At 36.7% G+C, this 15164-nt stretch overlaps 1 protein-coding gene across 4 annotated transcripts in view; it reads left to right on the top strand.

The window, feature by feature from the left end:
* The window catches only part of LRBA (LPS responsive beige-like anchor protein), a 783746-nt gene that overhangs the window by 282053 nt on the left and 486529 nt on the right, over positions 1–15164 (top strand). For all 4 annotated transcript variants that reach the window (XM_072621222.1, XM_072621224.1, XM_072621221.1 and 1 more), the window contains 2 exons: positions 2095–2173; positions 6798–6931. In XM_072621222.1, coding sequence (XP_072477323.1) covers positions 2095–2173; positions 6798–6931 — 213 coding nt within the window. The remainder of the gene's footprint in view (positions 1–2094; positions 2174–6797; positions 6932–15164) is intronic.

Below are 15164 nucleotides of genomic sequence, written 5' to 3'. Positions count from 1 at the left end.
AGAGTAGGAATTGTAGATTTAGCTTTAAGTCTAGTTGGTTGGTTCAGTGCTATTACAAATTATTTTCTTTCCCTAAATGAAAGGCCATTTATAGATGTTTAACTGTATTCTTTCCTTTCAAGATTTTACTTTGCACTTATCTTTCTCAGTTCAAATTCCAAATAAGTATATAAAATATTAAATAGCTTCAATAAAGATAATAATGTCTTTTTAAAAGCGTCATAATATTTTCTCTTCCTAATTTATTTTTTCCGTTTTGAGTGCATTTTCTCAGCCCCTATTTTAGCTGCACTTTTTAAAAAATATATTTTATTGATACTATTGATACTCCCCTTCTCCCCACCCCCATTTAAATTCCTTGAGGGTAGGGACTATTTTATTTTTTATTTTTTTGTCTTTGTAATTCTAGTGCCTTGTACATAACAGACACTGTTAAATGTTTCTTTTTATTTCTTAAGTAATTAAAGAGAATTCAATGACAGCTTCATGTAATGGTTTCAAGATATGAAACATGGAATTGTTATAGAGAGGCTGATGAAGACAGTTTAAGAAGGAAAAATTTTATGTAGGAAAATGAATGATTGACTAAAAGAGAATGTCAAGTTTGGATAGAGTGATGTACTATATACTGAGAGAAAGGCAATCTGTAGCAGGAAATTGGAATGTTCAGCATTTTATGAATGCAGTAATAAGGATAATTTGGGAATAGTAAAAAAATTTTTTGAGGTCGAGAATGGTGTTAGAGATGAGAGGGATTGAAACTCATTAGCACTTTTATATTTAATCTCATTTTAATAAGATTTTTATTTTTATGCTTTCTTAGTGTATATTACTTGTCAGTGCTTCATTGGATCGATAGATAGAAAAGTGATGTGACATAGCTTGTCCCACATTTCTTGAACTTGATAGAATACTTGATATTTTTATAATGCTTAAAATTTACAGATCTGCCTGCCATATTTCCCTTTTACTATGGGTCTGCCTTATCGTCCATTTTCAGTGTTTGTTTGAGGTACATTTTTTGTTTGACCTGGTGAATAAGCTCTATGAAACATCTACCAAACTAAATGTGTTAGTATAAAATTGTGTGTGTGTGTATATATGTATATATATGTACATATATATGTAAAATACTATAAAATATGATTAGCATAAATAACCCAAAACAGCTACCTTTCTGAAAGAGAAGTCCTGTCTCACCTCTTTCTCTCTCTTTTTTTGTCTTCCCTCTCCCTCCCTCTCCCCTTGTCCAATAAAATTTCCTCTGTGATTGTGTTTGAGTTGTGAAGAACCATGTCCCCAGAAATAAAATTGAGCGCAACACAAAAGAAAGTGTAGAAGTTCATAGGTAGACTGCACCACAACCAGATCAGTTACATGGGAAAAGCGGGAGGGGCGGGGGGAGGGAGAGACAGAGAGAGAGATATGAAGCAGCCACCTAGCTTGAATTGAAAAATAATGGATACATTGCTTTGTGTGCTCAATTTATATCTATATGATGTCTGCAGATCTAGTGGAAGGCAAATAATATTTAAGGAGGCATCCATGTGGAAGATTTATAGGAAGCTATGAACAAGAATCACACAGGAGCAGAGAAGATCATTGGTCTATCACTATCCATATTAAAATTTGTAACATACTTGCATGCGTGATTCCTTTTAACCTAACAACAGTCTTACTTCTTACGTGTGCTGCTATTTATATTCATGTTGTAACTGCGGGATGTTAAATTTTCCCTTGGTTACACAACTGCTAAATGTCGTATAGAGAGTATTTGAATCTCCATCTTCCTGACTCCAGGTCTAGCTCATTATCTATAATTTTATCCTATATGTCAAAGAAGACAGAGGTGTTGGAGGGGTATGATTTATAATTTATAACTTATGATTTAAAATTGAAAAAAAATAAAGTCAGTGGATAGTTTCTTGGATGATTCAGAAGAGTGATTGGGGGGCAGTTACTACTGTCCACATGATTAAACATTTGAAATGCCTTGCTATGTCTCTATAAATTGGTATGAAGGGAATCTTTGAAATAGGTAAGTGTTTCTCAAAAAAAAAAAAATCTAATCATCATTATATAACTCTTTTATAGGTAATGGATCATCTAATGCAAAATTACCTGCTGTCCCAGTAGTTTCTTCAGTTCCAGAAGACTCTGTTTCAAATATGAGGTATTGAATCCTAGTTTATTGATTCCTAACATTTTTTTTAGTTGCACCTCTGATATCTAGCTGTGTTTTTGTTTTTGTTTTATAACATATGGAGAATTCATTCTAATGATTTGTGCTTGATGACTTCAATGGTCTGAAGCACTGGGATTAGGGTATTGGTTAATTTATTGGTGGGAAGAGCACAGAACTCTGGGAGTAGTTTCATGTGTGGCTGGAATGACTGATAAGGAAAAGACAGAGACATCAGAGTTGTGGTGAAGCACAGAGGGCTCAGGAGTGGCCACTCCTGCAGCATAGAGATTCATATGTCACAGTTCACAAGTTAAAACATATCTGCATTCATATCTACGCATCTCCTCAAATATGTCACTTGTTTTTGTCTGTTTTTAAATATGCACACACTAGATGTTTATGTGTATATACATTTGCATGTATGTATACTACTGCAGGACTGGTCACTCCTGAAGTTTCCATGCCATACCCTTGATTCTAATGTCTGTGCCATTTCCTAGCATAACAGTTTTGTTACCATATGAATTCCATATCTCCCCCACAATGGAGGCTCTTTTCCCAGATTACCAGAGCTTCTAGATATAGTTCTGAGTAGGAGAGTTATGAAATTTCTACATTAATACCTGTGAATCTCCACAAATAAAGCTTCATTGTTTTATTTTCATCAGATTGAGGGTAATTGATGGGCCTCAGACCTTCTGTTGAATTGGGGGGTATCTACCTTAGGCATGTAAAGACTTCTTCTGGCATAATGGATTGATATTCCAATTAGCCATGAAATCAGATGGAAGCAGGCGTAATGGGCAGATGCTTGGTTAAACATCAAGTATGCCAAGATCACCACTGCACTCTGATGACTCTGGAAGAGAGAATGAGGGTTACAACGTTGTACAACTCTGCCTCACTTAAATCCAATTTATATGTGAGTTAAGAGACATCACCCATATCATTTGGCCATTTTTTACCTGTGGGCAAGTGATGAACCAGCAGTTGGGGATACGCTGGGAGCTATAATCACAAGTTTGTACACAGGTGGCCTGGGATTGTCTTCTTAGTGGACTGGAGCAGCAGTGGTATTCAGCTATATCCTGAGTGTCTGAGAATCATTTTTAAAGTACGACAGTGCTCACCTCTGGGATTGGGGAAGGGACTAGAAAAGGTGCCCTAAAAATTGTTTGTCTCACCTAACCTAACCTTGGCCTGCTTACCACAGTAAAGGGTCCCACCCCACATGATCAGTGGCAGTCATACCTAATCTAGTTCACAGGCCTATGTTGCTCCCCAAAGGAGTTAACAATGGGCTTGTGACACTTGCTGCAAAGTGCTGCACCACCATCATCTTGTGTGTGCTCCCACCATGATGAACCATGATAAGATCAAAGAAGACCTGGAGACTCATCAATCAATGTATTGAAAAAGAAGAAACTTGTAATTCTGGGTGACTTTAATGCTACAATAGGCACAGCCTATCAGACATGGCAGGGAATCCTTGGGAGGAATGGAGTCAAAAACAGCAGTAGCAATGGTGTCATTACTGCAGACTTGTGCACCTCATGACTTTGTCATTACAACACTGTTTTCTATTTACCTAAATGCAATAAAAGTTTGTGGATGTACCCTGGCAGCAAGCACTGGCATTTAATGGACAATGCCATTTTAAGGAGAATAGACAGGATGTGAGTGACAAAGGTAATGTATGATGCCCACCATCGGAGCAATCACAGACTTATTCTCTCCAAGCTAAACATTTGCATTTGCATTCAACAAAAGCAGTGGCCCCAAGGCAAGATAACTACCAGAAGACTTAATGTCAACAGAGTAGAGTTTTACCGTGTACGAACAGTTTGTTACTGACTTGGAGGAAATGCTGAGCCAACACATTGTTCGTAACATTGGAACAGAAAAGGAGTGGACAGCTTTCAGAAATTTGGTGTACAGCACCACATTTATTCATCTGGGCCAGAACACTTACAAACATCAGTATTGGTTTGATGAAAATCAAGGGGAATCCATTTAGAAGTTACTAAATGAAAAATGAGAACTCAACAGACTTAATCAGCAAGATAGTTTGTCCATCTCTAAGAAGGCAGTATTTAATTCTATCAGAAATAAAATTCAAGTTAAACTTAGAGAGATACAGGATTCTTGACTCATTGCAGAGGCAGATGAAATTCAGTTTTATACTGATAGTAACAATCCAAAGAACTTTTTTGATGCCCTGAAGGCTTTTTATGGGTCAAAGATTTATGGTGCTTCTCAGCTACTCACTGCTGATAGAACCACATTGATTAATGATAAGGACCTGATTCTGGAGAGATGGACTGAACGCTCCAGACAATCGTCAGCTGCTGCTGGCACCATTGACCATATATGTCAGTTCAAAGTCAGTCCCTGTCTAGCTGAGCTACCAGCTTAAGAAGATATTTGGAATGCTGTTATTCTCTTCTCATGTGGCAAAGCCACTGGTGCTGAATCTCTTCCAGTCGAGATTTACAAGGCAGGGGGTCCACTGGTCATAGAAAAACAGATTAATATTTTCTAGGTTATATGGCAGAACGAGATTTTCCCCTCAGGAGTTCAAGGATGCCTCTTCTTTCTCTGTCTCTATAAAGAAAAGGGAAATAGATTGTCTTTTGACAGTTGGTGGTGGTGAGGTTCTCTCTTAACCATTGCAGGCAAGATTTTTGCCAGAGTCCTCCTTAATGGGTTGATTTTTCACTTGGAAGATGGTCATCTACCTGGAAGCCAGTTTGGCTCAAGAAAGGACTGGAGAAAGGTTGATATGATATTTGCTTGCTGACAATTCCAGGAGAAATGCCAGAGGTAGAATGGAGATCTGTACACAAAGTTCTTTGATATGACCAGGGCCTTTGGTGCTGCTAATCATGAGAAGTTATGGAAGATCATGGCAAAGTTTGGCTTCCCAGAGAAGTTCATCAGGATTGCATACCAGTTCCATGACAGCATGCTTGTCTGGGTTATGGATCATGAATGATGCTCTTGTGCTTTCCCGGGGAGCAGGGCAGTGAAGCTGGGCTGTGTGCCTGACCACATTGTTCAAATGCCAAATGTATACTTGGCTAAATGGCTATTTTACAGAAAACTAACACAAGTCAAGTGCTTATACAGAAGTCAGAGGAAGTGATACAAAGACACTCCCAAGGTCTCTCTGAAGAACTTTAGTATTGATTATGAGACATGGGAGACACTGGCACAGGACCACTCAACATGGCATACCCACATCAAAGAAGATCCTATAGTCTGTTAACAAAACAGAATTTCAGTAGCTCAAAAGAAATGTGAGATGTACAAATTTAGAGATATGTCCATTCCAAATATTTACATAGACAATTTGTGTCCAACTTGTGGCGAACCCTTTCGTGCATATATTGCTCTGATCCTCCGTAGTTGGACATATTGTACCTTGACTCCATTATCATGATGGCATGGGGCCTCTTTGAGTATAAGGGACAACATCCAGCCATATAGTGAGATATATGCATACACAGTTACATGTATATATACATATAACATGGGTGTGTACATGCACATACATAAATCTATATGTGCATACATACACTATATACACATGTATATGTCTGTATATATACATATATTTGTGTGTATATGTATATGTGTATGCATGTGTATATATATGTATAAAAAAATTCACATGGCTTAAAACTGTCATCATCTAGTGACCCATATTTGACCCATATTTAAATGATGACTATCTCCAGAATTACTTAGATAGATTTTTGTTCTGTAAATACATATATATTATTGGACTGTGATCATAATCTTTTCAGTCTAATGGTACTCGCCAGAGCTTATGTTTAAATAGTTTTACCTCAAAGAACCTAGGTTCCCTTCCCTGTATATCATGATAGTACATCAGAGTAGGACTTGGTGCTGTTCATACTCACACTAATGAAATTCCTTGAAATATTGACTTAACATTATTTTAAGGGGTAAGTGTTTAAATTCTTTACAATATAAACTTGTAAGACGGATTTGAAAAGAGAGGCTGTAAAATTTGAAATCATTCTGTAAACTTTTATTAAGCATATACTATGTACCAGACGCTGTGCTAAGCTCTGGAGATGCACAGAAAGGCAAAAGATAGTTCTTGCTCTTAAGGAGCTCACAGTTTGAAGAAAAAAATTAAAAAAAACAACAACATGAAAACAACTGTGTAGAAATATTAGTTAAATATAGGATAAATTAGAAATAATCAGTGTAATTAAGGGAGTCATAAAAGACTGTGTAGAGAATGGGATTTTAGTTTGGATTCATAGAGAAGCAGAGCTGAGACAGAGCAATATTCTAGGTTTGAGGGACAGTTAATGAACATGCTTGGAGTTGGGAGATAGATTGTCTTGTTCAAGGAAAGCAAGGAAGCCAATACCACTGGATCGCAGAGGATGTGGAGGAGTAAGGGGTAAGAAGATTGAAAAAGTGTAAAAAGCTTTGTAAAAATAGTAAAACTTAAGGTGGTAGAAATGGACCAGAAATTGAGTCTTAGTGGATTTGAATTGTGATTCACAGTAGCAACTTTTGCTTTCTTTTCACTACTTTAGAGTCACTTTGATAACATTATACTTTTTATTAGTATTACAGAGAGACTTGAACATGCTCTGGAAAAGGCTGCCCCTCTTCTTCGAGAAATTTTTGTGGATTTTGCTCCTTTTCTTTCTCGTACACTTTTGGGTAGCCATGGTCAGGAGTTGCTTATAGAAGGAACAAGTAAGTTGTCTTTTAAAGTATGTATTTAAAATGTCAAACAATTTGCAAACAACATGAGTATATGTACTTTGGAGAAATCAAGTTTAATTTATTTTTTATTTGTGATTAAATTATGTGGTTTTTTTTTCAGTGAACATAAATTGATATTCTCTCCCTCCCACTTTTGTTGGAGGGAGAAAAAGAAAAAATAGACCCCTTTTAGCAAACATGCATGTTCAGTAGCTTTACCTTAAAGAACCTAGGTTCCCTTCCCTCTATATCATGATAGTGCATCAGAGTAGGACGGTGTAGTGTTCATACTCACCCAAATGAAATTCCTTGAAATATTGACTTATATGCTGCGTTGCTGTGATACAGCACATGCACATGCATGTGCACATAGGAAGCGCTTAGTTCTTTATTCTCCCTTCTTTTCCTCTCTTCAGAACAGAGCCAGTTCATACTCAGAACCTTTGTTTTTCTTTTCTAATTTCCTCACTGTCCTTAGAAGAGGTTAAGACTTTACGGAAATGGTAGCTTCTTTCCCGTGTGTGTGTGTGTGTGTGTGTGTGTGTGTGTGTGTTTGTTTGTGTGTGTGTACGTATATAAATATATGTAAATATATTTGTATATATTATATTTCATGATATAATCTCTTTTGGTTGTAAAGTGAATTTACCTTTCTAGGTTTCTCTAAACTTTGTGTTTTGTTTTAAAAAAATTCTTGTTCAGCTCTGGTCTTTTCATCAGAAATTATTGGAAGTCCACAATTTAACTAAATACAGATTTTTTTGTCCTATATAGGATGGTATTCAACTTTGCATGGTATTTTGTTCCTGGTTGCAATCCTTTAATATTTTGCTTTTTATTATACAATATTCTAGTTCTCCATAAGATGTTAATAAAAGCTGACTGATCCTATGTGATCCTGACTCTTCTGCTTAGGCACTTGAACTTTTTTCTGGACACTCAGAGTATATTTCCTTTGATGTGAGAGCTCTGATTTTTGGCTATTTCATTCTTGGGACTTTTCCTTTTGAGATGACTTTCAGGAAGTCATTGTATGGATTCTGTCTTTACTTTGTTCTTTGGTTCTAATAAATGTTGGCAATTTCTATTTATGATTTCTTGAAATGTGTCCAGATCTTTAAATTATGGTCTCAGGGAACCCAGCGATTCTCAAATTTTCTCTCCAATCTTTTTTTTTTTTAATATCAGTTTTTTTATATCAGTTTTTTTACATTTCTTTTTCAACTTTTTCATTTTGTTCTAATATTTTTGGCCGTCTCATGGAGTCATTGTTTTCCTTTAAGTCATTGTTTGCAATTGTTAAAGTTATTCTTTTCTTTTTTATTAATTCATTTATTTTTAGTTTTCAGCATTCGCTTCCACAAGATTTTGAGTTCCAGATTTTCTCCCCATCTCTCCCCTGACCCCAAGAGAGTGCAGCATGTATTCTGATTACCCCTTCCCTGCATCTGTCCTCCCTTCTGTCATCTCTCCTTCTCTTATCCTTTAGGCCATGATAGATTCCTAAACCCCTTTGCCTGTATGTCTTATTTCCCAGTTCTGTGTAAAAACAACTTTTAAAATTTATTTTTGAAACTTTAAATTTCCACATTCTCCCCCTTCTTAAGATAAGTAGTTCAATATAGTTTGTAATTGTGCAGTCATGAAAAGCACTTCCATGATAGTCGTGTGGTCAAAGACTGATTGTATTTCCTTCCATCTTATTCAGCTCCCCCCATTTATTATCTTCTGTCCTTGGACTCTGTCCCTCCTCAAAAGTGTTTGCTTCTGATTACCCTCTCCCTCTCTTTGCCCTCCCATCTCTCATCCCCCCTCTCTCATGCCCTTCTCCCCTACTTTCCTGTAGGGTAAGATAGATTTCCATGCCCAATTGAATGTGTATGCTATTCCCTCCTTAAGCCAAATCCTATGAGAGTAAGGTTCACTCATTCCCCTTCATCTTCCCCCATTCCCCTCCAGTGTAAAAACTTTTTCTTATCTTTTATGGGAGATATTTTACCCCATTCTTCCTCTCCCTTTCTACTGTCAATATATTCCTCTCTCACCCCTTAACTTTAGTTTTGGGATATCATCCCTTCATATTCAACTCATCCTGTGCACTCGCTCGCTCTCTCTCTTTCTCTCTATATGTATGTATGTATATATTCCCTCCAACCAACTACCCCAATACTGAGGAATTACTAACATCATCAGTATTAGGATATGGGGAAGGTGTGGTTTCAATTGGTATCTTCTTTGGTTTACTCACCTCTCCATTTTTTTTTTAACCCCTGAATTGAGGTTTTGTGCCAGGACTAACTAGGTATACTCTTCTTTCTGATATGTTTTTATGTTGACCTTGTGAATCCTGTGTTCATCTCATTCTGGGGTTCCTATGCTGACTTTCTCTTCCTTTGGTTTAATGTACTTGGATCCTTGAGGTTCAGATCTCTGAGTATTCTGTGATCTCTCTGGTATCTCAGGACACAGTACTGTTGTTTTTGAAGCCCCAGATTGCCTGTGCTCTCCAAATCTGAGAGTTGCTGCCCTGCTTCTTCTTGGTTCTTTCAAGGTCCCCACTCTGGGTTCATGACCAACTCTTGGGATTTTTGACTATCCTTGGGCTTTCTCTGTGGTGGGTTGTATGTTGCTTATGTGCAGGGGGAAGACTTTCATTCTTGTTACAGCCACACAAGAACCTAGAAGGCTACTCATCTCCCTGACCTTTTTCTTCTGAGAGTGTTTCTGGGTGGTTTTTTTTTGGTGCCTGCACTAGAATTGGCTTTCCTGGCCATCCCCTTTCCTTTTGCCTCTGCACTTCTGGCTGAATTTTCGTGCGTTTTGGTGGTTGAGGAAGTAATTTACTGAAATTTCTCATTGGATATCTTATCATTATTCAGTCTATTGCATCTTTCAGATATTTTTGAAGTAGGTATATGCAAATTGAGTCCCTTTGGAGCATTTTTTTCCCCACATGATTATGGCTGGTTTTCTTTTTTCTTTTGGAAACTTTCTCTTCATATACTATGACCACATGTCTATTGGGATATTTCTGTTTTTAAATAGACTCCGAGTAAGAGAGGGACTGTGATTTCATTTCCCAGTCTTCATTCTTGTTCTGCCATCCTCTTCTTGCTGCTCTTGTCTGTCTAGACTGACCCTTCTCTTTCTTGGTTCTTTTCTTACACATCTCATTATTCTATTTCTCCTTTATTTCATGCAGTTATTGTCTGTGTTACCCAGAGCTCTGGCTGGGATTTTCTTCTCTCTCTATAGAGTTTCTCTGGCTGATTTCATCAGCTCCTGTGGTTTCAGCTGTCAGCTCTATGGAGATGACTCCGTATTTGTGTAGTCCCAACCTCTCTCCTGGACGTTTCAGACTGGAAGACTCACGCACATCTCAAACTCAATACTCCCCAAACTGAACTCATTCTTTCTTCTCCTAACCCTTTCGCTCTTCAAAATTCCTTTTTACTCTTGAAATTGCCACCATCTCCCCAGTCATCTGGGTGTGTAATCTGATTGTCAGATTCAGCTCCTCAGTCTCTCTCACCCTCGGTATGTAGTCAGATGTCAGGTCCTTTCGATTCTGTTTTCTCAGCATCTCCTACACATACCTGTCTTTCTCCTGTGATAACTGCGGTCACCCTGGTATAGGCTCTTATTATCTTATGCTTAGACTGCTGTTGCCTGCGATGTGGTCTCCCTGCCTGTTTTTTCTCTAGTCAGTCATCCTCCAATCAGGTGCCAAAATAATCTCCCTGAAGTATATGTAGATTTGATCATGTCACCCTCCTAATTTAGTAAACTCCGATGGCTCCTTTTTAATGACAAGATTAAACATGAAATTCTCTGTTTGGCTTTTATTTTTTAAATTCAGTTTTATTTTCTTTTCAGTTCCAAGTTCTCTCTCTCCAGTCCCTCATCCCTGCTGAGAGAGGCACAGCAACAAAACTCATTGCAGTCTGTGTAGTCATGCAAAAAAAGTTCCTGCATTAGCCCTCTGTCCCTCCCCTTCACAAAAGAAAAAGAGGAAAATATGCTTCAGTCTGCACATTAATAACGATCCACAGATTCCTGTCTGTAGGTCCACAACATGTTTCATCATCAGTGCTGTTAATTATTCTCCTGGTTCTCCTCATTTCAGTATGAATCAGTTCATAGAAGCCTTCCCAAGATTTCCTGAAGCCGTCTCCTTCCTAATTGTTTGCAGCACATTAATGTCTTGTCACATCCACATGCTGCAGTATATAGTTTGCTCAGCCTTTCTTCAGTTTATGTGCCTCTCTTCAGTTTCCGGTTCTTTACAACTAAAACAGAGCTGCTAGAAATATTTTTGTACATCATATTCCTTTCTCTTTTCCTCTGATCTCTTTGGGATATAGATTTAGTGTCAGTATTCCTGGGTCAAAGAATGTGCACAGCTCAGTAGCTTTTTGAGCATAGTTCCACATTTCATTAAAGAATGGTTGAACCTAGTTCACATCCCTACCAGCAGTGCATTAGTATGCCTGTGTTTACACATTTGCTCCATCCTTTGTCTTGCTAGCCTATCTGATATGTGTGAGGTGGTATCTCAAAATTGTTCTAATTTGCATTTCTTTGATTTTTATTGATTTAGAGCATTTTTTCATATGACTGTGGATAGCTTAGATTTCTTCCTCTGAAAACTTCATGTTTTTGACCATTAGTTAGGGAATGGCTCTTTTCTCTTGTATGTTTGACTCGATTCCCTCTGTATCTTAGAAATAGGAACTTTTATCAGATAAACAGACTGCAAAGATGTTTTCCAGTTTCCTGCTCTCCCTCCCTCCCCCAGTTTTTAGTGTATTGGTTTTGTTTGCGCAAAACCTTATAAATTGTATGTAATCAAAATTATCCATTTTACCTTCTTTAAAACTCTTTATCTCTTGTTTTATGATAAACCCTTCCCCTCTCTATAGATCTGACAGATAATTCCATTCTTGCTATACTTATTTACTTATGATACCTCCTTTATGTTCAAGTCATGTACTCATTTTGCACTTATCTTTGTATACAGCATATGAAGTGTTGGCCCATGACTGCTTTCTGCCAGACTACTTTCTAGTTTTTCCAACAGTTTTTGTTGAATAGTTCAGTCTTGTTTTTAAAGCCCTTCATAACTTGGCCCTTTCTTATCTTTGAAGATTTATTATGCTTTATTCCTATCCATAAATCAGTGATAGAGTGACACTGACTTTTATCTTGTTCCTCACACAAGATCCTCCATCTACTAATATACTTGGTGTATTTTTACCAGCTGTCTTCTGTACGTGGAATTCTCTCCCTTCCTTTCTCTGGTTCCTGACTTCTCTGACTTCCTTCAAGTCCCAGTTAAAGTCCAACCCTCATTAAGGTCTTTCCTTATACCTTCCCTTTGATATTATCTCTACTTTATCTGGTGTATGTCTTGTTTTCTTACAGTTATTTGAGTGCTGTTTCCCCTACTTAATTGTGAGGTCCTTGATATCAGGGGCAATTTTTTGTCTTCCCTTGAATCCCTAGTTCTTAGCAAAGTGCCTACCACATAGTAGGTACTTAATAAATACTTTTGGACTTGACTTTAGTGTAGAGAAATCCTGAATGAGGACTTTTTCTCCATTCATTATGGATCGGCATGTGCTCTGTAATTTATAGTCTTAGAGATTTGCGTAGGGTGCAGAGAAGGGTAAGTGACCTTAGAGTTGAACAGAGGCACTGACGTTTGAATTCTGGTCTTCCTAACTTTTCTGCCAATTTTGTATCCATTATACCACACTGCTTTGTTCTTATATATTTATACTAATCTCCTGATGCAAAGATTTCCCCAAATTTGTTTTTTCTCTTATAATTTTAGCTTCATTGATTTTGTTATACTTTTATTTTTTTTCAGTTTTTGTCATAGATACTGTCCATTTTATCTTCTCTGATTACCGCTATACCTTGTTTAAGAATCCTCCTTCCACATAGACATAGTAGTGAAATTTATTCATTGAATTCTTTTATGACTATATTTTTAGACTATATATAGACTATTTCTATATGGACATATTGTGGTATATTGTATAAGATGTTAATCTGAATGAAATTTCTACTACAACTGCTTTACCCTTTGGTACTTTCTCTTTAAGAGAGTGATATGTATAGACTTTTCCTTTATCAATGCCATTTTGGCACATCTATGGTGGAAGAAATGGGAGACCAGTTTGGAAAGGATTACAGTAATCTAGTTGTCAAACTCAAATAGAAATGGATCTTGCCACTTATTGCCTTATAACCACAAATTAACACTTTGCATGTTAGTCTATATTTTTTTTGTTTATTTTGTTAAACTTCCTAATTACATTTTAATCTTACTGGCTCACCTTTGAGGGCCAGGGAATTTGACACCTCTGATAGATGTGATAGATATTGAAGACTATGATCTAAGACCTAAAGTGGTGGTAGTTGTGTTATAAGTGGAGAGAAGAGGATATGTGTCAGAAATGGGAGCTGTAAAGATAGGAGACAAGAAGATGTGGCAGGGTTGTATATATGAAGTGAAGACAAGTGACATTTGAAGTATCACTTTGATGTGAATCTGGATTACTTGAAGTATGGTTGTCCTTTTGATAGAAATAGGGAAGTACATTATAGGGAACAGAATTTGGGGCAAAGTAATGAGCTCTGTTTTGGGATGTCCGGAGGGAGTTGTTTCTGTAGAAAAATACTGAAAAAGATTTCTCAAGTGTGTGAGTGCCCTACCTTTTAAGATTATTATAATACCAGCATTACTAAGTATTTTAGAAATGACTTTTGTAATTACTCGATTGGGCAGTTGATAGCATTGATTCCCATTTAGTTGTATTTTCAGCTGTTCTTCATGATCTCCCCTACTGCCAAATCACATGGCATTTTTTTTCTCTTCTCTTTATGCTCCTTTTTTCTGTCATCTTTGTTTTTCTCTCTACTCCTTTCTGCCATCAAAAATATATATTATTTCTCCTTTTTCCATTCTTTTCCCATGCATATGCCCTAGCCCTTCCAAAGGTATCATAATGTATTTCACTGTGCTAAACACTTTTTACTCCATTTTTCACAAATCTTTAAAGTAACTCTCTTTTTTTTAATTTCTGAAATAAAGGCCAAATAGTCTCAATAGCACAACTATTTTGTTGTCCTGAGGAATAAGTTGAGAAAGAAAAGGCAAAGAAAAGAGGAGATTGTTTTTTATTTGGAAGAGATGAGAGTATAGATAGAAAGGTGGAGAGGGAGAATAAAAAAGGAGAAAGAAAAAAGAATATTCCACATGGAGGAGATTGCAGAAAGCCACTAAAAACTCCCATAGGATATTCAGGTAATGCTTATTGGAACAGGAAACCATGCTGTTGGTTGCCCATTCTGATGAAGAATAAAAAGTCTTAAAAACTACAAATCATGGTTTAACTGTAGTGATTTTACTCTTTGGAATAATGGACTTTACTACCTTAGAAACTGGAAAAGCTGTTAACAGTGGATTAAATTAAGGTATTTTTCTTTCTTTTTTTATGTATTAGTGCAGACAGTGATCTCTTTGCATTAACTTCTCTGGACACAAAATTCTAAAGATGTAAGGCTCTTTGTATCATATTTCTTTTGCATGGCATCAGTATGAGCCAAAATGATACATTAAAGAAAAAATGTAAATAAACAATTTATAAGAAATCAGGAATACCTAATAGGTAACTACTTGCACTTCTGTTAAGGTTTAGTGTGAGGTCATGGGTCACAGTACTAATAAGAGTGTTTGGGATGTCTACTGCCATGAAACAAAATGGAAACTTGATTGATAGCTACAGGGTTGAAGGGAAAGAGAGGAGTGGAGAAAGCAAAGGTCATGGAGCCATTTCCCTTCTCTGCATGTGTAATGACCAGCTCTCTCCAAAACACAAAATGTAGATGATATCAATCAATATAGCATATGCTGTGCACATTTTTTACAAGTAATGATGAATTGTGAATATATATTTGTGTATGTATATATGTAATATGAATTTGCACAAACATTTTCAATGAGCCATGCAGAAATGTAGTGAAAAAGAAGTTTTGCAATAAAAATAATATTCTCCTATTCAGACTTTTAGAAATTATAGTGTTTCTTGCAAAATTGCAAAATGTATTTTGTTCTTAATTATTTTATTGAGGTGTAAATGTTTAACAACTTTAAAAGGTCACATTTGATAAAATTTTCTTTTTAAGCCAATTAGAGCCTCAGATATACTTGGTC

Source organism: Notamacropus eugenii, chromosome 6 (genome assembly GCF_028372415.1).
Source record: "Notamacropus eugenii isolate mMacEug1 chromosome 6, mMacEug1.pri_v2, whole genome shotgun sequence".
Taxonomy (NCBI): Eukaryota; Metazoa; Chordata; class Mammalia; order Diprotodontia; family Macropodidae; genus Notamacropus; species Notamacropus eugenii.
This window is presented reverse-complemented; position numbering and strand designations above follow the sequence as displayed.